General features: G+C 46.8%; 9 protein-coding genes across 9 annotated transcripts; 4 read left to right on the top strand and 5 right to left on the bottom strand.

Moving 5' to 3' along the window:
* Nucleotides 1-558: 558 nt before the first annotated feature.
* Nucleotides 559-2,317, top strand: V1508DRAFT_431572 (cytochrome P450; the record flags this gene model as incomplete). The annotated part of the gene is made up of 4 exons (XM_066941929.1): nucleotides 559-885; nucleotides 935-1,619; nucleotides 1,672-1,881; nucleotides 1,935-2,317. 4 exons carry the CDS (start codon nucleotides 559-561, stop codon nucleotides 2,315-2,317), a joined length of 1,605 nt encoding a protein of 534 aa, XP_066796922.1.
* A 1,310-nt stretch (nucleotides 2,318-3,627) lies between these two features.
* Nucleotides 3,628-6,030, top strand: V1508DRAFT_403350 (uncharacterized protein; the record flags this gene model as incomplete). The annotated part of the gene is made up of 3 exons (XM_066938545.1): nucleotides 3,628-4,554; nucleotides 4,604-5,356; nucleotides 5,404-6,030. The coding sequence occupies 3 exons, from the start codon at nucleotides 3,628-3,630 to the stop codon at nucleotides 6,028-6,030; spliced, it is 2,307 nt and encodes a 768-aa protein (XP_066796921.1).
* A 53-nt stretch (nucleotides 6,031-6,083) lies between these two features.
* V1508DRAFT_414120 (ras family-domain-containing protein) lies at nucleotides 6,084-7,610 on the bottom strand. Its single transcript, XM_066939883.1, has 8 exons — nucleotides 7,371-7,610; nucleotides 7,203-7,228; nucleotides 7,084-7,142; nucleotides 6,999-7,028; nucleotides 6,909-6,944; nucleotides 6,763-6,856; nucleotides 6,438-6,713; nucleotides 6,084-6,381 (listed from the first exon to the last, which is right to left on the bottom strand). The coding sequence occupies exons 1-8, from the start codon at nucleotides 7,412-7,414 to the stop codon at nucleotides 6,320-6,322; spliced, it is 627 nt and encodes a 208-aa protein (XP_066796920.1). The 5' UTR covers nucleotides 7,415-7,610; the 3' UTR covers nucleotides 6,084-6,319.
* A 364-nt stretch (nucleotides 7,611-7,974) lies between these two features.
* On the top strand, nucleotides 7,975-8,754 carry V1508DRAFT_352046 (uncharacterized protein; the record flags this gene model as incomplete). Its single annotated transcript, XM_066936842.1, has 1 exon — nucleotides 7,975-8,754. One exon carries the CDS (start codon nucleotides 7,975-7,977, stop codon nucleotides 8,752-8,754), a length of 780 nt encoding a protein of 259 aa, XP_066796919.1.
* Nucleotides 8,755-10,570: 1,816 nt separating this feature from the next.
* Nucleotides 10,571-14,566, bottom strand: V1508DRAFT_396414 (uncharacterized protein; the record flags this gene model as incomplete). Its single annotated transcript, XM_066938100.1, has 5 exons — nucleotides 10,571-10,752; nucleotides 10,810-10,942; nucleotides 11,009-13,877; nucleotides 13,928-14,347; nucleotides 14,418-14,566. The coding sequence occupies 5 exons, from the start codon at nucleotides 14,564-14,566 to the stop codon at nucleotides 10,571-10,573; spliced, it is 3,753 nt and encodes a 1,250-aa protein (XP_066796918.1).
* A 3,525-nt stretch (nucleotides 14,567-18,091) lies between these two features.
* On the bottom strand, nucleotides 18,092-18,925 carry V1508DRAFT_414110 (mitochondrial 54S ribosomal protein mL60). The gene is made up of 3 exons (XM_066939882.1): nucleotides 18,682-18,925; nucleotides 18,315-18,544; nucleotides 18,092-18,255 (listed from the first exon to the last, which is right to left on the bottom strand). The coding sequence occupies exons 1-3, from the start codon at nucleotides 18,729-18,731 to the stop codon at nucleotides 18,203-18,205; spliced, it is 333 nt and encodes a 110-aa protein (XP_066796917.1). The 5' UTR covers nucleotides 18,732-18,925; the 3' UTR covers nucleotides 18,092-18,202.
* Nucleotides 18,926-18,999: 74 nt separating this feature from the next.
* V1508DRAFT_414107 (uncharacterized protein) lies at nucleotides 19,000-21,225 on the bottom strand. Its single transcript, XM_066939881.1, has one exon. The coding sequence runs from the start codon at nucleotides 20,789-20,791 to the stop codon at nucleotides 19,412-19,414; it is 1,380 nt and encodes a 459-aa protein (XP_066796916.1). The 5' UTR covers nucleotides 20,792-21,225; the 3' UTR covers nucleotides 19,000-19,411.
* Nucleotides 21,226-21,284: 59 nt separating this feature from the next.
* Nucleotides 21,285-22,244, top strand: V1508DRAFT_414104 (YALI0D05687p KAB8284608.1 6-O-methylguanine DNA methyltransferase). Its single transcript, XM_066939880.1, has 2 exons — nucleotides 21,285-21,616; nucleotides 21,673-22,244. The coding sequence occupies exons 1-2, from the start codon at nucleotides 21,523-21,525 to the stop codon at nucleotides 22,050-22,052; spliced, it is 474 nt and encodes a 157-aa protein (XP_066796915.1). The 5' UTR covers nucleotides 21,285-21,522; the 3' UTR covers nucleotides 22,053-22,244.
* On the bottom strand, nucleotides 22,094-23,420 carry V1508DRAFT_55085 (uncharacterized protein). The gene has a single exon (XM_066942959.1). It carries the CDS (start codon nucleotides 23,046-23,048, stop codon nucleotides 22,134-22,136), a length of 915 nt encoding a protein of 304 aa, XP_066796914.1. The 5' UTR covers nucleotides 23,049-23,420; the 3' UTR covers nucleotides 22,094-22,133.
* Between the last annotated feature and the right edge of the window lie 193 nt (nucleotides 23,421-23,613).

The raw sequence follows: 23,613 nt of genomic DNA, 5'->3' as shown, positions 1-23,613 counted from the left end.
CAATCAGTCGGCGAACTTCACGAATTGAATGCCGGAGGAGTTTCCAAATGCGATTCCTGTCAGAAAATATTCAGGGGCTAACTCCAAGTCAAAGCCGACATTCCGATTGAACTCCTGCGAGGACCTGTCACAAACTTCCAAAACAAACGCTGCCGTTTGCTGTAATTAATAATAATTCCTAAGTAGTCTACTCAGTGGTGTGTACAAATGGCGTGGTTCAAATTCTCTCGGTCTGAGACATCTCGTCCGAATTCGTGTTCGTATTGTGCAACATATATAGGTACCGCAAGTCCGCATATTAAATGAGCGTACCATCTGGCCTGTGCGATTTAACTGTTTTTGGACGTCAGCATACATCTATATATATTTTACTTTTTCATATCCATGTTTTAGAACAGCCTTTAGAATCAGTTGGAGTACATAAATCTATTTGTCCATAGTTCAGTCATCGGCTACTCAGTAAGATATCTAGTGGTGAGACACAAGACCTTCTTCGACAATTCTACTGTATTATTGGACACCAGCAATCAAGAAACAATTCTTGTTAGGATCCCCGCAATGGCATCATTGGCACTTATAGCATTGTCATGGATCACGTTCCTTATTGTCATTAACAAATACGTCTATCAAATCCCCAACGTACTGTTCTATTCTCTCATATTACTCGGCATATCCGTCCGAAGGTTATACTATTGGCAGATCCATCCATTCTACGTCTCGAAGCTTCGCACCTTACCACAACCGACCGCTAAGCCGCATTGGCTATGGGGCCACTTTGTGCACTCAGTAGAAGATGGACGGCAGATGCTGGACTGGTCTGAGGAGAACGCAGACGCCGATATTATTCGCATTCTCGGAGTGCTGAACACTGAGCGCATTGTGCCCGTGAGTTTCCTATGCTTAAGAAGGTAAATACCTGCTAAGGTATGTCTAGGTATCACCACGGGCGGTACTGGAAATTTTACAGACGCAGTCGTACACGTTTGTCAAACCGCCATTTATTCAACGGTCGCTGAATGGTGTTCTTGGGAACGGGATTTTGTTCGCAGAAGGAGAGGCGCATAAACATCAACGGAAAGTTCTCATGCCTGCGTTCGCGTACTCGCACATAAAGTCACTCGCTCCGATATTTCTTGAAGAGTCTGCTCGATTGGTTAAATTGTTGCATGAGAAAGTTGCTGCCAATAAAACCGATGCTAGCGACACGCATGAGATTGAAGTCGCCAGGATCCTCAGCTCACTTACCCTCGACATTATTTATCACGCTGGTCTGGGCATTCAGTTCAATGCGCTTGAGGCTCCGGAAAATGAGCTTGCGATGGCTTATGATCGAGTTTTTAATCCCAAAGGCAATACTGGCAGAGTATTTTTCTTGCTGCAGAGTTTGATTCCAGGGTTTAGGTTTATTCCAATTGAGAGAAACTTAAACCTATGGAAGGCGAGGCAAACAATTGGTAAATTTGCTTCTGATGCTATTGCGTCGAAGATGGCAAAGTATGAAGACAGAGCAGCAGAGAAACCACCACGTGGCGAACAGGATGTTGATATCTTGAGTGTCATGATTGACGAGGGAGATGGTCAGTGGACATTACAGGGGATGATAGATCAATTGCTCACTTGTATGCATATTGGATACGAATGAGCCAGGATTTGTGCTAATATTGTTACTAGTTCTGATTGCGGGACATGAGACAACTGCGTCTGCCGTGACACTGGCGTTGTACCATTTGTCGTTAAACCAGAATGTCCAAGATAAACTTCGCGAGGAGTTACATACACAGTTTCCGGAAGGTTATGATAGCGTCAAGACATATGAGGATATCGAATCTTTGAAGTATCTGAACAACGTTGTCCGAGAAGTGCTCAGAGTTCAGCCTCCAGGTTAGTAGAATTCGTCGCTGATCCTTTCCTTAATACTTACTGATCCATTGCAGTCGTTGGTACAATTCGAATGGCGAAAGAGGATACATACGTAGTCGACCAATTCATTCCAAAAGGAACACTGGTGAACATCTCGATAGCTTCACTCAACAAGTCGCGAAAGCTCTGGGGTGAAGATGCCCATGAATTCAACCCAGACAGATGGAATGGTCGGCAAGCACAGAACACAATGGCATTCCTTACTTTCTTGCAAGGCCCCAGGTCATGTATTGGCAGGCGGTTTGCAGAGGTTGAGTTTAAGTCCATATTACTGTCATTGATTGGCAACTTCAGGTTTGCGTTGAAAGAGGGTAGAACAGTCGAATTTAGGACCTCGATTACATATCGACCTCGTGGCGGCTTGCCGTTGGAGGTTGCAGAAGTTGCTGGATGGTAATTTCGAATATGAATTTTATTTGTATGAAGGATTTGCATGGAAGGTTGTCCTAATGACCGCTTAGTGTGGATTTGGTAAGCTATTTACAATAGGGATTATAAATGCATTTGGCACCTGGAACTTCATACCTCAAAATTATTTCCTTGCAACGTCTTTTACACGGTGCCAATAAAAATGCACATCGAGATAAACAGGCCGACAGAAGAGATATTACGCCGTCGATGCGTCTCAAAAAAAGGAAATACAAATTCAGACATTAGCATACAGAATGTCAGTCAACCAGAATAGACTATTAAGTTGATCGAAATACTGTCCGACATCCCGGAAACTACACCGCATAGCCAGACACCGTGACACGCCATTAATCGAATGATCTGTTGAAGTACTCCGATGTCTGAAATCAATACCATAATCGCGAGATGCGGAGGGTCCGATCGGTTTGGACGCCGAACTAAATACCCGTGTCGAATAATAACTCCGGGTTTCCAACAGAAGTCTGAATTTCTGGAGCGAAGATTGCCCGCGAATTTAATCCTAACAGGTGGGGCGGACGACGGGCTCACAATGCAATGTCGTTCCTAACTAAAGTTCAAGGACCACAATCGTCCATTGCAAAAAGATTGCGAATTTGCAAATTAAATGCTTACTGACTGCTTTGATTGGCAATTTTTATTTGAGTTGAGGATGGATATGAAGTTCAGTTTAGGAATCGGATAACATTGGAATTGGAGGTGGATTGCTGCTCAAGTTTACGAACCTCAACGATTGGGGAGACGTTTACGATCGCTCAACTTTTTGCTTGTTTCACATCCCTATTCATGATTGCTGTGTCTATAGACAGATTGGCGCTGGCCAGATAATCTATTGCAGTCTGTGTATACAGTACGCAAAATGCTGTATCCGTTCACAGTGTAGCAGAGACACTACTCATTTTGGGGCCGAACTGCAGGGGCCACGCTTCACTGTACCGCCATTTTATGTGGGCAGAGACATACCATTGAGTATTGAAAACCTCAACTCCTGAGCCGCACTCCAGGGACCGACTCCACATTTCGTACCACTCCAAGTTTCTACAGCCAGCCACCCATCTATTTCCATACAAGACGAAGAACACTGAAACATGCTCCGACAGAATAAGGGGCAGTTGCATGTCGGCATGGGGCAGCGAGGTCCACTGACAGGTTGCGACCAACAAATAGGAAGGCCTCGAGATGTTTCGTCTTAATAGTTGTCGTTGCTGGCAGCGGGCCATATATTTCCATTATCGTGCAATGGTGCTTCTTTGTTCTTATTTTCTAGCAATCTGAATGATGGCACCTCGTCGATACTGGGATAGTTTGGTGAACCCGGTCTCGTACTACCCTCCAAGCACGCCTCCACCTGCATTCTCAGCATCTGTCCCGCCACAGCCGCAGTCGCCGGACTTTCCTGTCCTGCCACTATCTCTGCAACCAGTACGTTGGGAAGACCTTTATCCAAGAGACTACCCACATAGTCCGCCACCGAGCTTTCCGAACAACAATGGACTCACATCTTACCTCACTGCACGGAGCCGATTATCCCAGATCTGGATCAACAGGTGGACCGTTATCTGCATCCTTGTACTTGCCAAACTTATACTATCCAACAGTAGTCTCAATAGTGGTCTCGAATCCGCACGCTCAGAAGCGTACACCGCGTGCGAGAAGGTCGAAGTTGCAGGTAGTGCTCTAGTTTCCGTACCGTATTACATGTCTGTTGGCACGAACGAACTTCTCGCGCAGGGCATCGAGGCCAGCGTCGAGGGTTTGCTGAGGACATTGGACCTCATGATTGTCGGCATTGAAGAGATTGTGGTATTCATGGTGAACTTAGTCACTGGGACATACGTGTGCCTGATAACAATGGCTGTTACGGGAAGTATCAGCACGGTTCTAAACGGTACGGAAGCGATAATCAGCTGGGTTAACGGAACAATTGGCACGCTCGGCCAACAAATCAATTCAGAGATTGATACATTCAATAGCGCACTCGCGAACGTCGAAACGGCTGTTGAAAAAATCGGGAACTTTTTTACTGGCTCAACGGCGCTTGATTGGCCGACACTGTCGATCCCAGAGATTAGTGAATTGCAAAATTTGACAATTCCTTCATCTATTAATGAGAAACTTGCCGGATTGGAGTCGAATTTGCCAGACTTTGCGGACGTGAAAAATGCGACTTCGTATGCCATTCGATACCCATTCGAGGCATTGCGGGTTAGTTTCTCTTTATCATAGTTGCTTGAGAGAATGCTAATGGATGTAGAATGTCATCAACTCTTCTTTCTCGGATTACACATTCAATAGGACCCTTCTCCCCGTTCCTAGCAAAGATACAGTAGCCTTTTGTTCCGATGACCCCGCGATCCAAAGTTTCTTCGATGACATCAGCTCGCTCGTGCATACGCTCATCAAAATTGCTGTAGTCGTGCTGATAGTCTTGGCGATCCTGGCAATGCTACCAATGGGCTACATCGAAATTCGCCGATGGCGCAGGCTTCGACGACGGGTATATATTCTCACGCGATCGCTCCAACGGACAGACAAACACCTCGATCCCATCGACAGCTTCCACGTCGCTACTAGTCCTCTAAGTACATACGTTGGGTTATTTGTCAGCCGTCCGATACTTTCGATGAAGAACAAAGCCCTCGTGCGTTGGCTGATCGCGTACATCACGTACCCACCAGCGCTCCTCGTGCTCAGTCTCGGGATAGCAAGCCTGGCAGCAGCAACTGCACAGATTTACATTCTCCACAAAATCCAATCAAAAACACCGGAACTCGCATCAAGCGTCGGGCAACTGACCGACACCGTAGTAACTACTCTGCAATCCAAAGCAGTCGAATGGGCAAATGGGACGAACACAGCGCTAGCAACTACAGAGACTGGGATGAATGCTGATTTGTTTGGGTGGGTTTGGGATGCTACGTCGAGCGTGAATAACACGCTGAATACCTTCGTGGACGATATGACGAGTGCGTTGGATACCGTTTTTGGTGGTACTCCGCTCTATACTGTGAGTTTCAACCTCTGTGTGGAAGCCAATAGCTAACGTTGTTACAGCCGATCAAAGATGTCGTGGATTGCCTCATCACTTTAAAAATCCAGGGCATTGAAAACGGGTTAACGTGGGTTCACGATAACGCGTACATATCGCTCCCACGCGTCAACGAGGATATCATAGGCAGTGTGCTTCTCTCTGTAACGAATTCCACGACTGTCGCCAGCAATTCGACCAGCAATTCGACAATAAAGTCTGCGACGTCATCGACCGTATCGATATCAACGGCCCAGAATTCGGCGCTCACGGACAACGTGATGGCAACCTTATCTAACGAAACCAGTGCATCTGTACTCTCTGCGCTGCAGAAACTGGAAAGTGCGTACGCAAAGGGAATTTCGATCGAGCTTGCCTTCGCCGGGTGCCTGCTCTTAATATGGGTTCTTGTCGTCGTGTTTGGCGTACTTCACTGTGCGGTAGTGAAGTATAGCGATTTTAAGGCGTACCGCAAAGCCAAGGCTACGGAGGAGACAAGAAAAGCGCCGCCGGAGGTCGATCCGACCCGATTTGAACACGTCGTGGTATCGAGACCGGTGAGTCTTCTTCAACGGCGGATGCCGACGCCAGACTGGATCCGTGACTTAGGAATGCGGGATCAACGGAACGACGAGCAGAAGGAGCTCAGTTGAGATGCTGAGACATTTGTAGTAAAGCGGAACAAGGTTTAGGCTCTGTAAATAGTTAGGAATTGCTAATAGATGACATCAGCACGGCATAGCACGCGGTGGACCAGACATGAATCATAGGATACGATTAAATCAAATCTAAAACTAAACACAAGCAATACACCAACAAACACACGGAAACAAAATACACAAATATAATATTAGCACAGCAACCGAAATTATTGCACATAACTAGAAAGTGACAAACAACACTGTGTATCATTCATATCCCCAAACTCTCTAGATTGCTTCTTCAGCAATTGCACCCTGCCTCACTTGGGGTCTTCTGACTCGAGTCAATATTGACGTCGATCACTATTTTCGTTAGCCAAACAAATCTGCGGCCAATAACAAATTAGCTGGAAACTCACTATTAGTCTGGCTTGTCTCTTCCATCGAATTCTCCATCCCTGGCAACGCCTGCGCGATCCGCCGAAACAGTGTTTTAACATTATGTCCTGCCTTGGCGCTCGTCTCAATGAACATAACCTTAAACTCTTTCGCCTTTTTCTCGCCTTCTTCGCTAGTGACCTGGCGTTTGTCGTTCAAATCGGTCTTATTGCCAACTAACACGATGATTACGTCATTGCCGCGTTCTGCCCGTACGTCGTCTATCCATTTTGAAGTGTTTATGAAAGAATTGCGGTCTATCGCGTCAGCTAATTCAATTTCTAGATTTTGAATCCGGTTACATACTCGTGACGTCGTATACGACAACTGCGACCGTTGAGTCGCGGATGTACGATGGGATTAAACTCCGGAATCGCTCTTGACCTGCCGTATCCCATAGCTTTGAATCAATATCAGCATTTGTCGGTATTCTCAGGAAATGATAATATTACCTGTAATCGAACAGTACGATCTTCTAGATACATGGTCTACGGAATTAGACAATTTCCAAACGATTCGTAAAAAATCACAAAGCTGCGAACCTTTGATAAAAAATCGATGCCGATTGTAGCCTAATGATAAGTCAGATTACCGTTGATACCGAAATCAAAGGAATTCGGTACATACGGCATATTGTGAATCGAATGAATCGTACATAAACCGTGTTATTAATGAAGTCTTGCCAACTGTTGGTTCATACTGTTAACATGCGCCGTCTCTAACTTTCGTATATTAGATGTGCATACCGCTCTGTTCTCCCAGAAATACCAGTCTAGTACAATATTAGCTCTCTTCATCCATCCACTTGAATAAATCCGCAAGATGGTGGTCCAGAGATGATAAAATCCAGCAGGCGCCACATCGCATGCTGTCCGTCTCAATCAACATCCACAGTTGAATAAGAAATGACTCACTTATATTTCTTCATAGGATTTGAAAAAGATGCAGGTGCCGCCATTGTGTCCCAGCCGCTTCTAAATAGCTAATAATACAGATCTAAAACAATACCGTCGAAGCCGCCACTTCAAACCCGTGTGCTCTTAATCAACGACGAGGAAAATTTCCTATTCGAGATGCGAGTGGTTAATGTGTTACGCAGGGAGGCTATTGCCTGAACAGTTGTGGTAATGAGAGCAGGTCCGTGGCGAGAGCCGATTAAGTGAATTAAGGCGGCGAACCTCCTGTTCGCCTTCGCCCCTGCGCAGCCCGGGCGCCAACGCTGACGGAAATAAGGGCCTCGTGGACATTGCCTAGTCTTGTTGCCAATCGTCCTGGACGGCGCTAAGCCACAAACTACATAGTCCGGGTAGATATATTATTACAAAATTTACATTCAAAGCATTGCACACTGGTAATATTACAAAGATTTACGATTGGTTTGTCGAAAAGTCAACTTCGACTGCAGTCAGCTTAAACTTTCAGTATACAGCTGAGACTACCCTAACCCGAACGTCGAAAAATAAAAATACAATCGTCGGATGGAACTTCGAAGTCGAACAAACTGAATCCATATGTACAATGAACACGCCACTGCCAAGTACAGCAGCACCGTTGCAATCTTCCTGTGTCACCTGTTTCAAAGAATCACCGGCCTACAAATGTCCAGCATGCTTAGCACGGTACTGCAGCGTGGCATGTTTCAGTACGCATAAATCCCGGTCAGGGTGTCGTGGAATGAGCGATGTGAAGGACACCGTGATGAGATATATTCCCCGGATGGAACTTATAGGACGACAGGGGTGTAATTACGCGGCTGGGTCCGGCGCAGTAGGGAGTGGGGGAGATGTTGGAGAGGATGTAGAGGAGACGAGGAAGGCGCAGAGACTGAGGGATCGGGACTATAATTTTTTGAGTCTGATAGAGCGGAGGATTGGCGTCCAGCGGAATATTGCGCAGGATGTGCTGAGTAGAGGAACAAGAAGAGCGAGAGGGCGAGGTGGTGGTCGTGGAGGAAGAGCTGGCCGCGGGAACCGAAGTCACAGAGGCCGTGGAGTGGCAGGGTCGAGTGACAAACATGTCGAAGATAGGCGCAAATCAAAGGAAGATAGCAGTGGTAGTAGTGACGAAAGTCACAGTGATAGTGGTAGCGACAGCTCTAGTGATGCCAGTGATGAATCTGGCAGCCACGAAGTGCCGGCGGAAGAAGCTAGCTCGAAGCTGCCTGCAGTACTGTCGGATACGGAGGTCAATGACAATGACGCACCACCAGAGGAGGCCAGCTCGAAGATTGCGACCGCTATAGTTGAGGACGCATCGGCATTAAGTACACGTACGCGCATGCTGCCGGTGAATAATTGATAGAAGCATTAGAAGTTGTATATGGAGATTTTGGATGGCACACGTGGCATACGGTTTGGAGTAAAGGATTAGGCGCTTTATGTTTGTAACGTGAAGAGATAAAAATATATTACTGATCGGCAATAGCCGGTTTGCTCCCGATATCTTCCGCAGGTCGGGCTGGTGGCTATGCAGCGTCAATACATTCATTTTGGTTTGTATGGCGAACTTGGGAAGCCGACTGGGTTTACTGACCGAATGCTAAACATACGAGCGAAGTTGCCGTCCTAGCAAAAGGATCTCATGGCCGTCCAAGCTTTTACATTGCCGGTCTGCGAGAAACTCGCCGTCTCAGTGTCGCGTGCCGCAGTCGGAGATTCGAACAGACCAACCTTCATAGTGGCGGACTCCGACGCGCACAAGATGCTACTCGCGAGTGATTCCTCGTACTAACCAGATATCAACTAATCTACCTATCATGGCACATTGAGGTGGGTGATGGTGCCCTTCTCCATTCAGTCAGGCTCATGGTATCCATTTCCTCTCAGTCAATTGTGTAGTATTAGTTCAGTTTTCTGCGTCTTTTAATGGTGGCAGAGATAGAGCTGAAAAGAATATCTGCTGCGCGCAATCACGGCAGTCAATCATGTGGTTGGTCTACATTTGCACGAGGTGCACTGAATGGCGCTATCATGTCATGGCCATTCCTTAAGTGCTGCCGGAACACAGGCAAGGCTTCGGCACAGCATAAAGCAATGTGCCGCAGAACTGCATCACTTTGCTCGCTCCAGCCTATCTCATTCAACAATTCATGTTCTTCTGGTTCCCTCTCTTATAAGGTACCGTAAGGGACTTCCTTAAATTATTCGTGCGAAGGTGCCCTTCGCTGCGGCTTTATTGATATGCCTGCTGGGTCTGCCCACCCGATGCACTCTGCTGTCGTTGTGGTTCGGTCCACTTTCTTTACCTGTCGCGTCATATATCGGCGAGTAAATGCGAAGAATGTCATTAGCGAGGTTGCCGAGGTGACTGGCATGATCGCATGGTCAAGCGAATCGACATAAGGAGCAGAGAAAAACTGGCCCAATGCTGCCTCCGTCGGCATCGATTTCATGCTGCACATGATCGCAGCAATCTCCGGTCAGGAGCCTCTTGATATCTTCCGCAGGGCGATATTCTGCGGTGAAGACAATATCAGACATAATCCTGCTGCTGGCTCAAAGGACGAGGCATAGGTAGACAGTGAGAGACAAACGAAGTCGAAGTTACACGCTCTTCGCATCCTGAGATCCTTTACAGTTCCTGTCGATGACCTTGATGGTCCACTTGAGACCACGTTCTCCTCGCGCCGTCTGGATCATCGTTGGCACTGGGATTCACTAGGTTTTCAGTCATCATCCTCATGTCGACTATCATCCAGCTGTTCCTCTATCTGTGCGGCAACCCCGTCGAGCTCCTCCATACCTGAGAGAGCATTACTATACGTGACAGTCGTCACACAGGATCCTTCATATGCGCAGACTTCGCACGGTGGGACAAATATAGCTATGGTCCTTGGGTCTGCCTTACAAGCTTGTATTAAGTTATCGGCGATTACCTCTAGTTGATTGCTGGTATGGTGTGCCGAACTGTGGTGCGAGAAGTTGGTAGTATGATACATTGGCAATAATATTCTGTATAGTATACGAAATATCCCTGTAAATCATCGCCCTAACAAGACAAATTTAAAACAAAGACCCAAATACTCCTAATGACTACATGTATCTGTCCGTCAGTCACTGCCAAAAAAGTTTTTTTAAATGCACATTCTTCTTCTGCCTGACACTATTCCACCGCATTACTCAGCATGGTTATGCAACTGCTCGCCAATAAGATATACTTCGTCCCGCAATTTTGTCTTCCAATTGTTCCATAACCTGTAGACGCCGTACGCTGCGACAAGAGTTAACGCCATGACTAGGACTAGTGGGTAGGAAAATCTGTATATCGCTACTATTGTTTCTTGAGGCGAATTCCGTACTATATTTGTTAGCTTCAATCTTCCAGGATAATCACGATGTAAGAATGAGAACATACAAATGGTGTGTTCAGCAATCCAGCCAAGGGGCACGGGCGTAAGTAACATCGCCGACATACTCCCAGCAATTGGCACAATAAGCGATTTCGTAGCAACCTTAATATTCGGATTGAAATACCCCGACGCAAAAACCTATCCAACCACATTAGCTCTGCCGTCTTAAAACCAAATCCACTACCGGCGTCAGCGAGAACATACCTGTCTATATGCCCGTGCCCATCTCGACTCTCCATCTAATGTCAAGACCTTCCATAACATCCTAGAATACAATACTCCAAGCGCCCATCCTTGCATAAAATGAATCACTGGCTGATCGGTCGTGAAATACAGGTGTAGCGGAATCACGATGTAAAATTCCATTATCAATGACAATAGCGCCGGAATGACGAGCCCGAAGGAGAGCGAGACGTATGAGACTTTGAAGATTTGGTAAAGAAGGGAAATGATGCCGACAAGCAGTTGGCGTGGACTATTAAAAATAGTGGACAAACGTCGTAGAGCCCGGCGGATGGAGGCGCGATTGTCGGCAATGAAACCACCAGCAATAAAAAATGCACAGAAAATGTAGCCGCCGACGGTAAGACAGTATATATCGTTCATTTTCTTTCCCTCCGGAAGCATCACGCTGAATATCTTGCGTCCAAGCAATAGAGGGCCCACTGTAGCCCCGAGTCCTGTGGTGGCTGCAAACAGCCAAATTCCGACCAGCAGTAATCCAATTCGTGCTCTAAAGTGCGGCGGAGTGTAAACAACAACTACATCCCGTAAATCTTCGGGCCGATCAATCTTTCCGTCAAGTCTCCTGTTCTCCTTTGTCACACCTACAAACTCATGACGTCCTTTCCGGAGATGCACACTATCCGAGTTCGGCGCGCGCACGTAACTGCCGTCTTTCACAAAAACCACATCACCGGGAACTTTACCAAATTCGTCTGTAGACCTAATGACTTCGTACGGCATCCGGCTTCTAAACTTCAGCCGTGAGGTGAATGATTTATATTTGAACGTGCCTTCTTCGCATGGTACCTCGATGTTAAACAAGAACGACGTTAATCTTAGCCACGACGCGGTCTTCGTGAAGAAGAAAGACCATGATCGTTTCAGTAGTCCTGAAGGTTTGAAAAACCGAAGCACGACTGGTATGAAAATGTGATAAAGTAACAGATCGATAGGGAACTCAGTGATCGTATCACCCCACACCCAATTAACTGGTAAAACGCTCCCACAGAAAGCGTATTTAAGTGCATACACCACGCCGCCTAAACAAAAGCAGATTAAACTAGAGTATATCAGAGCTGAGATAGCGATCTTGCGAAGTTGAGTCAAGACAGGTCTGTCCAGCACGTCCCTGATTGGATGAAAATTGGGATCGTTCGGATCGCGGATGAAATAAAGCACTCCAGGGCGAACAATGTCCCGGCACATCGACACGAACAACGCAAAATGGAACATGTAACACGTACCGACGAACCAATGGAGGAATGTGCTTGGTAAAGGGTGCTTCAAGCTAAATTCCCATCGGCTCTGCACAGTAACGCCGTCGAAGAGTGGCATGAAAGACACGTCTAGTAAGACACCACAGAATAACGGGAAAACGGCTAACTCGATACCGATAATGACAATAACCTTCATAATAGCACCAGCTTGCCTTAAGATATCAACCACAATCCGTTCAAGAGCACGGCCAACCCTATGTCGAGCCAGCCGATTCGACCGCGACAAATACCAAGCACCCATGGCTGTGAACATAGAATAGCCCGCCAGAACAGCCACGACTCGATCAATGGACGTGACCTTCTCTGGGATCACACCGCCATGAATCACCTTCATCCAGATGGGTCTCGAAAATGCACTCGACACATCCGCCAATAGGCTTCCTTTGAATAAAGCTTCTGCGCTGCGAGCTCGCTCCACAATTCTAGACCACGCATCTGCTGCGATTGCATCTTCGGGATGCGACTTAAATATAGGAGCGATAGTATATAAACTGTCGAGAAGAATCGGAGACTGCGACATTAAGTAGATTGCCAATATGAGTATGTTGGCACCAATCGAAATGCAAATATCGACTATCTGATTTGCCCAAAAGGAGATGAACTTCATTGGATAAATGCCGAAAAATGTAACCGGATTTGTGAAGACGAGAAGAGCAACTTTTCCAATAAGATACGGAACCCACAATGACACGGCAAGCGTGCCAGTGACTAGTATTGTTGAAAATATGCCATTTTGAAACAGAACTGGTAAAGGTCCTCGCATGCCAATAAGCTCCATAATACCGTCAAAGTCATCGCCATCTTCGTCCAACTCGTCTTCGAGATTTCGCTGCAAATCTACGTCGTCAAAACCATCACGAACAATTAATTCTTCATTTTGCACTTCACCATCACCTTCTCCGAGAATATTATCCCGAAACCAGGCCCCTAAAACGTCCCAAAAACCGTTATTTTCGACATGCTCCTCTTCAGGTCCAAGGTGGACACCGTTGTCAGCCTCATTGTTGTCTGCATTTTCGTCATAAACGTCAAGGAACTCTTCTTGTCCTCCGTTAATATTTGCGAAAGCGTTACGTCCCTCCGTGTCTTCATGTAGATGCTCTACTCCGACCACAGGTTCACCATGTAGCGGTTCAGCACTGTCCTCGGCAAGCTCTTCCGCGTAACCATCATAATGTTGCCGTAACTGTTCAATTTCATCAAATTGCTGCCCAAGCTGTCCTAATCGCTCGAACCTCCTGCGTCGGATCTGCTCATGATCATGCTCATCCGGTTCGTCGCGTGGAACCAATGGTATATATTCCACCTCACGAAGAGCAACTTCTAATTGACGATCATCTTCAGGATCTGCATTACCAATCAGTAATGGAAGCTGGTCTTGGTGTGGCGGTTGCATTTGTGGCACTGGTGCACGCTGCTCTTGAAGACGATCGAGAAAGGCCGGGATATCTTGATCCTGGTTAAGTGCTGCATTTTGCAGCACCCACTCACGTATCAAGAATACGACCACGAATATCAAAACTACTAATCCGGTTATGACTTGACCTTCAAATGTGTCGACGAGAATTTTACTTCTACAGTTAGCTCGAACACGATACTGCACAATTCATATCCCACTTACTTGACCAACGGGTTGGTAGTAAACTCTCCAAAAATAGCATTCTTCGCTGTCATGTTGGAAATCGTTGGAAGCGCAGTGGTCTCAGCAATAGACACATCTGGCGGGTTGAGAAATCCATCCAAAGGAGCAGCCAGCGTCTCATTATGTTGCGCATCAAACATCTCGTCACTCACCCAGAAGTAAAATCGAACCGCGTATCGCGTGCTCAGCGGTAACCAGCCTAGCCAGACAAAGCATACCATCATCAATCGAAGATACAGCATGATGGACGACCGAATATGTGTGGCTACCTTTGCCAGAAACAAAAGTGGCGGTATATGCGAAGGCATGTCCGGTGAGTATAATTTTGTAAACTTGAATGGAGTCTTGCACAGTTCGCATGCTTGCTTCCGTTGCGAATGCTGCAACCATTCCATCAAACTAAAAGAGGAATATAAATAACTGCCTCGCCACAGCGCCATGATCTTATAGCAAAACAAAACCTACTTACCAATCTTGATGGACATATTTGATACTGCCACTACATTTGCATGGATGGTAAAGAGGCTCTTCCGGAGTTCCCTCCCCCCGGCAAATACGGCATGTGTCGACCTCACGACGACCGTAGAGAGCCTCATGGCCGTCACCAAACGACGACATTGCTGGTTGGAATAACCTCGTAATTATTTCATGCAAGTCAATCTCATTAAATACGCTCAAATAACTTCTGGAACAGTATGAGCCAACTATAGCCCTTGACAATCGCCGAACCGTTCCAATATGGTATGGTGATCAATGTGGATGATATTTGGAATACATTCGAAGTCGGCCTGTGTTTTGGTGCACCCAACGGTTCAAAGAAATGTCAGGTCAGATAAGGTTAGGGGTCCACCGATGACAGAAGTTTCGACAAGTCATGCTGAAATCTACGCAAGTCTTGTTTGAAGCACTCTTCACCGTCAATAAGAACCTAAATTAAATAGAACGTGGAGCTGGCCGTTTGTTACTTGTGACCTATCGCAGGGCGCAACCACCAGACATTTTTGTTGTATTTCTTGCTAACTGTGTATGTCTCGTCGGCCGTCTAATACAAGTAAGTGTGCATTCCTGACGGGTAAATTTGGATAACCCTAACCTTCTCATGTTATAGGTGTCAATAAGCAGGGGTTGGTAGCCATGGGGGACGTGTTCAGGGGTTTAGGGCTGTTTAAACAGATCGGGCGACCCTTAGGATGACCTCATCCTATGGCCAGTATACGAGATCAATATAATTGAGACCGGAATGCGATGTGCTTGAGCAATTGTTAGCTAGCGTTTAATCTGACTGTGCTGGTACCGAACTTGAGGACTATCCTTTTTCGACGTAATGCAGGCAGCAAGCAGCGAGTCCGCGAGCCAAGAGGAGCGCGTTCTGCTGCAGCCTCATGACCAACTACCCGGGATTGGACGAGGAAATACGTTTAAGACGAAAGATGAACTGTTGAATAATATGAGCATGGTTGCTTTTGCCCACGGGTTTTTCTACAGTGTATATGAGCGAACCGCTTTGGAAGAGACTGGGTTGGGGCCGGCTTCAGGCGATCGCATCATGTTTATTTGCTCTACAAGCGAAGGGGTAAGTCCTATGCTTCGCGCCCTTCTTGTATCAATAGGTAGAAATTGACTATGTGAATTATTAGTCGCCGAATTTATGTCCATGGACTATGACAGCCACTGCATCATCGGCCTCGGAGACTTGGACAGTAACTGCCATCTGTAATACACACTTACATGTCGTATTCCCACTTGTAGGCGTCTCCCTTCAAAAGTTTTTGCATTTGTCGATGGCAAATAAGCTGCGGTCACTGTCATTTAAAAGCAATGACGTCGAAGGCCCATTCACTTCTGACGTTCGCGATGGGAACAGAGTTGCCATGGGAGCAGATGGAAAGGAATTGGATCGCGACGCGGCCGGTAGGTTAAATGCTTAGGAGTGAAATGCAATTGACTGACAAATGTTATAGTTAGCGACGCATCGCGAGTTGGACAAAAGCGGTCTGGCGATGGGGACATCTTACTTAATGCAAATCTCCCTCGAAAGCGCGGACGACCTTCTAAGCATCCAAAGCCACAGCCTGTGTTTGGTGAGTCCGTATTGCAGTTCGACAATACATTCGCACCACCGGCGGGCTCTCAAAATAATACGACTGCAGACCCTGGGTCTCAAGCTGCGGTGAACGCTGTCATATCGGTGGCTGAAATTCCAGCAGTAGCAACTTCGCAAGCATCCCTCGAGGAGCTGAAAGAATTATCCACAGAATTCAGGATTAGGAGAGCTCTCTCTGCCAGATCGCTGACAAACCCAATTTCGGGAAATATCAGCGCAGCGTTCGTTGCTTCGGAGCGGCAGATATTGTTTGCCAGTAAGTACCGGGAGCTGTTCATTATAGACACAAGATCCGCATTTCAGGTTAGCGACACTGAAGTCGTAGGGTTGAATATAATCGGTATCGACCATGAAATGCGGTCGTTCTCGGCTTGTACGGCTTTCTTTAACAATAACGAGCCACGAAAGCCATATCTTTGGATTCTACGCCAGTTTCGATCAATTCTGCTTCCCTCGACTCGAACATCAGGTACTTGTCAGGATGCTGCAAATGTAGACGAGCCAGGTGTCTTTATCACAGATCGCGATGACGATATGCTCGATGCCATTGGCGAAGTTTTCCCACATTCCATATCGCGTATTTGCAAGACGCATATCTACTCGTCTCTAACTGAGTATCTTGCTTCAAAACGCACATACCTTATCGAAGATAAGATAGCCGAGTTTGAATCCGCAATCTTGGCGTTAGGGTCTACGGCAGATAAGAAGGAGTACATTAATCAATTAAGCGCTTTGCGACGGGTATTCACAGGAACGACTCTCTGGAACGAGTTTACAAAGGAATACATGTCAGGCTGGGAAACGGCGTGGATGGATTTGTTTGATGCGGAACTCAGAACGTTTGGAATGAAAACTACGGCCAGAAGTGAAGCTTTTTCAAAGAAACTTCGTCAGAGTCTAGAAGCTGAGTCTACTCTAGAGTCTGACAATAGCAAGCTTCAACGAGTTCTTAGGGTTCTGCATAAAGAGGTGTTTGATATTCCAGATTTTATAGAGCAGGATAATAAGTTGTTAAGATATCGAGCGACATTGCAAATTCATCACAAGTTGTATCCAGTGAAGTTCCGCGTATCTCAATTTGCTCTGTTAAAAATGACAGGCGAGTTGAGGGCATTGGAGGATGGGAATGGTAGCGTCCTCGCCACCACAAGGCAAGGTCATTGCACATGCACTTTACCTGCACAGTTCGGGCTACCATGTTATCACAATTTAGAACATCTTGACGAAGTTAATTTAAATATGATTGACAAAAGGTGGAACATTCCCGCGTTCACGGACGGACAATTACATCAACAATCTTCCACTCCAATGAGCAGGAAGAGATTATTGGCCAACGAGGATCTATCATTGGATAACCAGATTGTGTTCGCCCCCACTTCTACGAAATCGGCTCGGAACGACACGCCAGCACCAAGTACCGCACCTATTCCTATACTGGAAAGCACACCTCAGTCGAAACGAAGTCGAAGGCCTCCGAAGTCACGGATGCAGACGCCGCTATCATTGTCAGCTATGACGGAAGTAGTGCCTGTGTCTACTCCCGCTGTGCCTGGTGAAACACACGGTACCCCAGCAAAGAATGCTCCCGCACCAAATTGGCCGGTGCCGCTGTTGATCGCTCCTACGCTGTCACTAGCGACTGACTCTCAGCCTCCTTCTGCGCCGGCACGCTCACCTCATACTGACGCTCAGACTGATCAATCTACTGGTGAAGGAACAGTGGGCGTGCTTGGTAATCAATCGTTGCAAATAGTTTTTGAATCGCCGGTTAATAAGAACTCCAGGGCATGCTCAAGTTGCGGATCAACAGTTCATGACTCGCGGATCTGCAGCAAGCGGAAAGAGATCCAGAAGCTAATTTTGTTCTAGTTCTATGTCATTACTACGTTATACAACATCATTTTTCGGCGTAAGTTTATAATTTGCGGGAATCTGTGGCATAGGTTGGTATTATTCTGTAAATTTTGTACTATAGAGATTGTCGGTGTAACATGAGAGCGCAATGTAGAGCGCGAGATAACGGTACTATATGCTTATATTGCATGAACGTTAGATGGTTAATTCTGCTGAGTGTGCTATTATACATGGAAATTCACCCTCCCCACAAGATATTTAATAAACGTACAAATGCGAAATTACTTTGCTAGATCCTAGAAACCCTTCGGATTCGTCCGTATTGACCTCTTGGTCCACTTTGCAACTTCTACAACCATTGTTAGCACCAAGAATAACATCTGACTCTTCCAAAAAAAATCAACATACTATGTAGGCCAATTCTGTAACCTGGTGACCGCCGGTGGAACGTAGTATATTTATCACGAGACGGCATCTCGTTTTCCTTCGGTAGCTCTGCATTTAATCGCTCGAGTGCTTTGCATGTGAGGCCTTTTGACTTCAGACCTTCTTCGACGGTGGCAATTACTTGGTCGACAGCTTGTAACCGTTTGCGTTGTCGGTATTTTTGGCCAGCCGACATTCTCCACGGAATTTTCCTGTAAATCACTCGTCAGTACTGCGGTGCAATTGAATGAACTTATTGATGCATAGTAAGCTTTTGTCGCAATAAATCAGATATAGTTGGTCGCTGAGCAATTCTCGGCTCGAAAAAAAACCCAAATTGAAAATGTACCAGAGTAATCCTGAGAAGGCAGGATTTGTAGGCTTGAATGGTCCGAACATCACAACTATATATCCGTTACCACTTCACAAACCGAGAAGCTTAGTATCGGCTGTAATTGAGGAGCTATCCAAGCTGTTGATGTCGTAGGCTGACCATGAAAAGATGTCTGGTCTGGGCTCCCAAGGTCTCCCGGCAAATTTTGTCTCGGCGTCAAACTACCGCAAGAACGACCGCAAGAACGACCGCATTCCGCGTTCCAAAGCCGACCAGCCAAACTCATATTGCAACCTGCACCGTCCCTGTCTGGCTAGCAGAAGTTTGAATTGATCTGTCACGTGGCACGTATTTATTACAATTAGTTTATAAGTTATGTATATAATAATGGCTCTAGACACGGAGCACACCATCTTCCAAGCACTCAATTAATTTCACAATCGCACCTGAGTACGATTATGTCACAAAACAAGATCAACTTCCATGTTACAATGCCAAATATAGGAAAGAATAATGCCGCAGTGAATGTTTAATGCAAGCGAAAAAGAAGCAAAGCCGTACACCAAAAAAAAATTCCCACAGTCACTTGGTTTAATTAATAACTTTTTACTGAACTCGAACTCGAACTCGAGAAATAATAATAGCACAAAAATGATAACAACCTGCTATATTATTTAACCCTCTAACGCCTTTTTATTCCATTTGAGCATTATCGTTGCTGCTGTGCTGATTTGATGGTCGGCAATCACCTGCCTTGGTGAGAGCCAACATGCTGTTCCCACATTATCCGCCGTGAAAAACTTAGCCGGTCAGGGTTCTCGAAACTCTTAATTTTCTCCAGCTGATACTCCTCATCGTCACCGAGAACGCCACCAGGTAAACCCATCTCGCCGCTACCATCATGTAACCGGGACGACAGTCGTCGGATTATGCCAGGCTGCGCGTCAATCTCGATTGGAAGACTTGACCCGAACGTAGAGATGCCGGCATCGGCAATTTTGCCGTCAAAATCTTCATCCAATGACGAGAGGTTGGAATCGCTGCCTCCATTCTGCTGCGGAATTGGAAGGGCAAGATTGCTGAGTGGGGCTTGCGTATGGAAAGATGCCGAGTTACCTGTCCAACCAGATGGAGCGGACGTGATGGTCACTCTGCCATCGCCTTGGCTAAATGGGTATCTTGAACTCGACTGCGGCGCAAATGGACCGCCAGCGGAATAAAGGTCCGAGAATGAGGTTAGCTTACCACCATTACGACGGAAAGACGGTCGCTCGACAGATGAAAAGTGTAAACTCTCATCCAGTGCAAAGACATCGTCGGACTCAGCGTCAAATCGTTCATCTTGAATTGTTGGAAATTGATTAGGCGGATGTTTCGAATGCGCTCTATTGTTGAAACCGAGATATGACGAGGGCGCTGAACTAGACAGCATACCATTGTGCTCGCCGAGCTCTGGTGCTTCGCCAGGCAATGAATGCACATTCATGTTCTCATCTTCTGGCGTGCGTAAGAACTCTGTTTCTGTGTCGGCGCTCTCGTCACTTGCCACAGCTGGCAATGAGGATCTCTCCGCCCTCTTTTCGACAAACTCCATCTCAGTGGTATCCTCTACGAGAGCATCCGCATGTTCAATCATTTCCTCCTCGGGCTCATCGAGAGCGGTCACGCTCATGGCAGACATCTTCGCATGCAACTGGAAGTAGTCAACATCGGTAGGGCCAGATACTACCGCCGGTGACAACGTATCCGGTACGATATCAGCACCTGGGCTCACGGGAGGGATTTCCTCCGCAAGCATGAACATAACCTTCTTCTTTTCGCCATTGCGCTGTCGCTTGTTGTTGCCTTTCAGACTACTCGGAATAGACTGGCTGCCCGGACTCAGATATGACTTTGGCCGGTTGGAAGCAATTTCTTGCTGTTGCTGTTCTCTAGCGAATGTGCGCCATAACTCGTTCTGGAAAAGGTCAAACTCGCGTAGTTTGTGTTCTTTGAATGCCTCGATCTCGCGCAATATTAGTTCCCGTCGAGCATTGAGCTTCCGTTGCAATGCCTCCGGTAACGAATTGACTTGCTCGGCCGACAGACTGTTCACCGAGCCAGGAGTACCGCCCGCCGTGTCCATGGCAAGTTTCGCAGGATTCGTGGAGCACTAGTTATGTAGCTGAGAACCGTATGTAGTCCTGATCACAAAGCAAGACCTAAAGTATGGTTAGTTCTGCAGGTATATTTAGCGATTGGCGCTACGCATGCGTGTTCCGAGATCTTTGCTGGTGGATCATCAGGGAGCTACGCGCGCATCCGGATCTTGCTCGCAACCACTGCCAGATAGTGGATGTGAAAGGACAGACGTACCCCATCAACTGACAATAGAAGTTCTCGTTTGCTCGAGGCAGACTGTGACTTTTCTGCTGTACAAGTGCTCGTTGTTGGATATGCAAGAAGCCTGCCAGTACCGTGGGTCCTCCCTTGACAAATGAAAGCGGCTGGAAAAGCGCGAGCGGTGGAGGAAAGGTGTTGTGCGTTGGCTGACAGGCTAATGTGCTGGTAAGATTTGCGGGCCTGCTTGACGTGACAGCTGAGTGGGGCTCGGGCCAAGAAGAGTCATCGTTCCGGCGTGAGACTCGTCGGCTGTGGGAACAACTCCGTAATGGAATTTATCAGTCCCAAAAAGGGTGAATGCACCATTAATATACTTGTTTCATTTGTTCGTTTTTGAATTAATTATATGGACGAATATATTTACATCTATTGTCATCGTGTCTAGCTACAATTACTCTCTGTTGGCCAGTTGGTCGGTAGTTGATTTGACGTGCATCATTCGGGCCTCTCGCTCGACCGAGCCAGAAGACGGCCATGGCAAAGCCGCGGACTGATGAGGCGGAGGCGTTTTACATTGCCGTTTACGAAACAGTTCAGCGAATTCCGCCGGGTAGAGTGACCACTTATGGTATGTCAAGCGATTGCAGGATTGCTACAGACATAGACTGATGGTTGTCTGGCTAGGCCACGTAGCTCGGCTTATCGATGCCCCACAGAATTCGCGACAGGTCGGATCCGCCTTGAAGTATCTGCACCATGCTCCGCTGACAAACAGTGGTACTGCCCGGGGACTAAACCTTGAATCCGATGACAATGCCGATCGAGACGAGTCAGATTCTCGAGACTTCTTCCACCAGTTCAACAGTGAGATTGTGCCCTGGTGGCGGGTTATTTCTGCGGATGGAAGAATTGCTTTTCGCGCAAGTAGGGCAATGGATGAACAGGGTGAGCGTCTACAAGCCGAGGGGGTGGATGTCCGAAATGACGCGCACTCGAGGCCGAGAGTTATCAACCTCCATGAGTACGGATGGTTTCCTCCTCCAGAAGAGGAACTTTCGGATTGACTTTGCAATTGAACAACGGGGCCATTGAGCCTGTTAAGCAAGATTCTGAAATTCTATTGATTCGAATAGATATGTGATTAACTATATGTATGCTCTCTGATACGGATAGTACTGCGGGGGGATATGAAGTGGTTGGTAATATCCATAGCCTCCTGTATTCCCATAGAACGTCGCCATATTATTATTATTGGCCACATACCCATTCACATGGCCGCTGTAATCGCCTGTACCAGTTCCTCCTCGGTCATAGAGGTAGTGATGCTGATTGTAGGTATCATTCTGACTGGGCAGTCCATTCAGAACGTAGGAATGATTGTTGTATATACCACTTGAATGTGATGGGGCAACTGGAAGGTAGTAGAATCCTTCCTGTCGAGCTTGGGGATGCGTAGATATTTTTGGTGGGGGTGACGGTGATTTAGTGTGCTGCGCCGACTTATCGCTTCTTGACTGCGATGGAGTTGGAATATCGGCCGAGATAGTATTGACCCCAGACCGGCTGCTATATTTCTCGGACGAGCTATCATCAACCTTTTCCGTCTCTTTGTTCGAGCCGCCAACGCTATCAGTTTCGTCGCGGTTGTCGTCGTTCTGTTCATCATCTGTCCATTCCTCCTCACAAAGCCGAGATACAACATATCCACCAGGCAACTCTCGTGGGTTATTCTCTTCTGTGCTCTCCTTTAGTGTCGGATACTGTCTAGGCTTCTTACTTAACCGTTCTGCCAGTCGTTGCCACCTTCGCTTCGCAGCAGATATTTGTTCGTCCCACTGTTCGTCATCCTTTGTCACACCGCCTGATCTAAACATGAAACATCCACCAACAGCCATCAGCAGGATAAGAAATGCAAAGACCACTATTAGACCCTTTGAAAAAGATGTTGAGCTGCCTGAGGAGCCGTGAGGTGATGAGAAGGAGGTGGATGTTACTATCGTAATGGTGAATGTCGGAGTTGCAGAAATTGTGTAGTCGGCTCGACCGCGGGTGGTCTGCATTATGCTCTAATGAGTTTGCTGCCTGCCATAAGCCAGCCAATGTGTTTGTATACCAACAAACTAAAATTCACGGAACTTAATAGCTTGCACTAGTTGGCTGAGGACGTCAGAAGGAAGGTGTCAACAGATCTGTCTACACAGTGTCGAGGATGCGGTATTAGAACGTGGAAAGCAGATTGTTATGCGGCTATTGGAGTTCGTTTGTGGCTGGTTGGTCCTTTTCGACAGTTGTCAACAAACTCGCGAGCGCGATCAAGTCAAGGGACCGAGTCGCGTTCAATGTGCAGAAAGCCAAGATCGAATATGACCAACCAAGGAAAGAGACTCAGTACAAATTAATAATAAATAATTATATCTGCCAATCGTAGATTTACCTTTCTCAGGTGGACCAAATGTCACTGAGAAGCAATGGTTTGCTATTAGAAGAAATAAACTCTTGCGGGGTTGCCCCTTGGAGCCGCACGGGCGTACGGCTTTGATTCGTCATGTGTACTACTAGCTCATTCCGGCCCCATGACTCTCAAATGAAACACAATACGAGCAGTGAATACGTAGCATTCAACTT

Source organism: Lipomyces doorenjongii (genome assembly GCF_038497915.1).
Source record: "Lipomyces doorenjongii strain NRRL Y-27504 unplaced genomic scaffold V1508scaffold_14, whole genome shotgun sequence".
In the NCBI taxonomy this organism is placed as follows: Eukaryota; Fungi; Ascomycota; class Lipomycetes; order Lipomycetales; family Lipomycetaceae; genus Lipomyces; species Lipomyces doorenjongii.
The sequence above is the reverse complement of the archived record's forward strand: the minus strand, read 5'-3'. Positions and strand labels throughout refer to the sequence as shown.

Excerpts from the sequence above, each read along its gene's own strand:
- V1508DRAFT_414120 (XM_066939883.1), bottom strand. The coding sequence starts at position 7,414 with ATGGCGGCACCTGCATCTTTTTCAAATCCTATGAAGAAATATAA. Across the intron at positions 6,857-6,908 it reads ATCGTACTGTTCGATTACAG|CTATGGGATACGGCAGGTCA; the intron begins GTAATATTATCA and ends ATTGATTCAAAG. Across the intron at positions 6,714-6,762 it reads TGTCGTATACGACGTCACGA|ACCGCAATTCTTTCATAAAC; the intron begins GTATGTAACCGG and ends CTGACGCGATAG.
- V1508DRAFT_414110 (XM_066939882.1), bottom strand. The coding sequence starts at position 18,731 with ATGTTCGGACCATTCAAGCCTACAAATCCTGCCTTCTCAGGATTACTC. Across the intron at positions 18,545-18,681 it reads GCCTTCTCAGGATTACTCTG|GAAAATTCCGTGGAGAATGT; the intron begins GTACATTTTCAA and ends AGTGATTTACAG. Across the intron at positions 18,256-18,314 it reads TTACAGAATTGGCCTACATA|AAGTTGCAAAGTGGACCAAG; the intron begins GTATGTTGATTT and ends CAATGGTTGTAG.
- V1508DRAFT_414104 (XM_066939880.1), top strand. The coding sequence starts at position 21,523 with ATGGCAAAGCCGCGGACTGATGAGGCGGAGGCGTTTTACATTGCCGTT. Across the intron at positions 21,617-21,672 it reads GGGTAGAGTGACCACTTATG|GCCACGTAGCTCGGCTTATC; the intron begins GTATGTCAAGCG and ends TTGTCTGGCTAG.
- V1508DRAFT_55085 (XM_066942959.1), bottom strand. The coding sequence starts at position 23,048 with ATGCAGACCACCCGCGGTCGAGCCGACTACACAATTTCTGCAACTCCG.
- V1508DRAFT_414107 (XM_066939881.1), bottom strand. The coding sequence starts at position 20,791 with ATGGACACGGCGGGCGGTACTCCTGGCTCGGTGAACAGTCTGTCGGCC.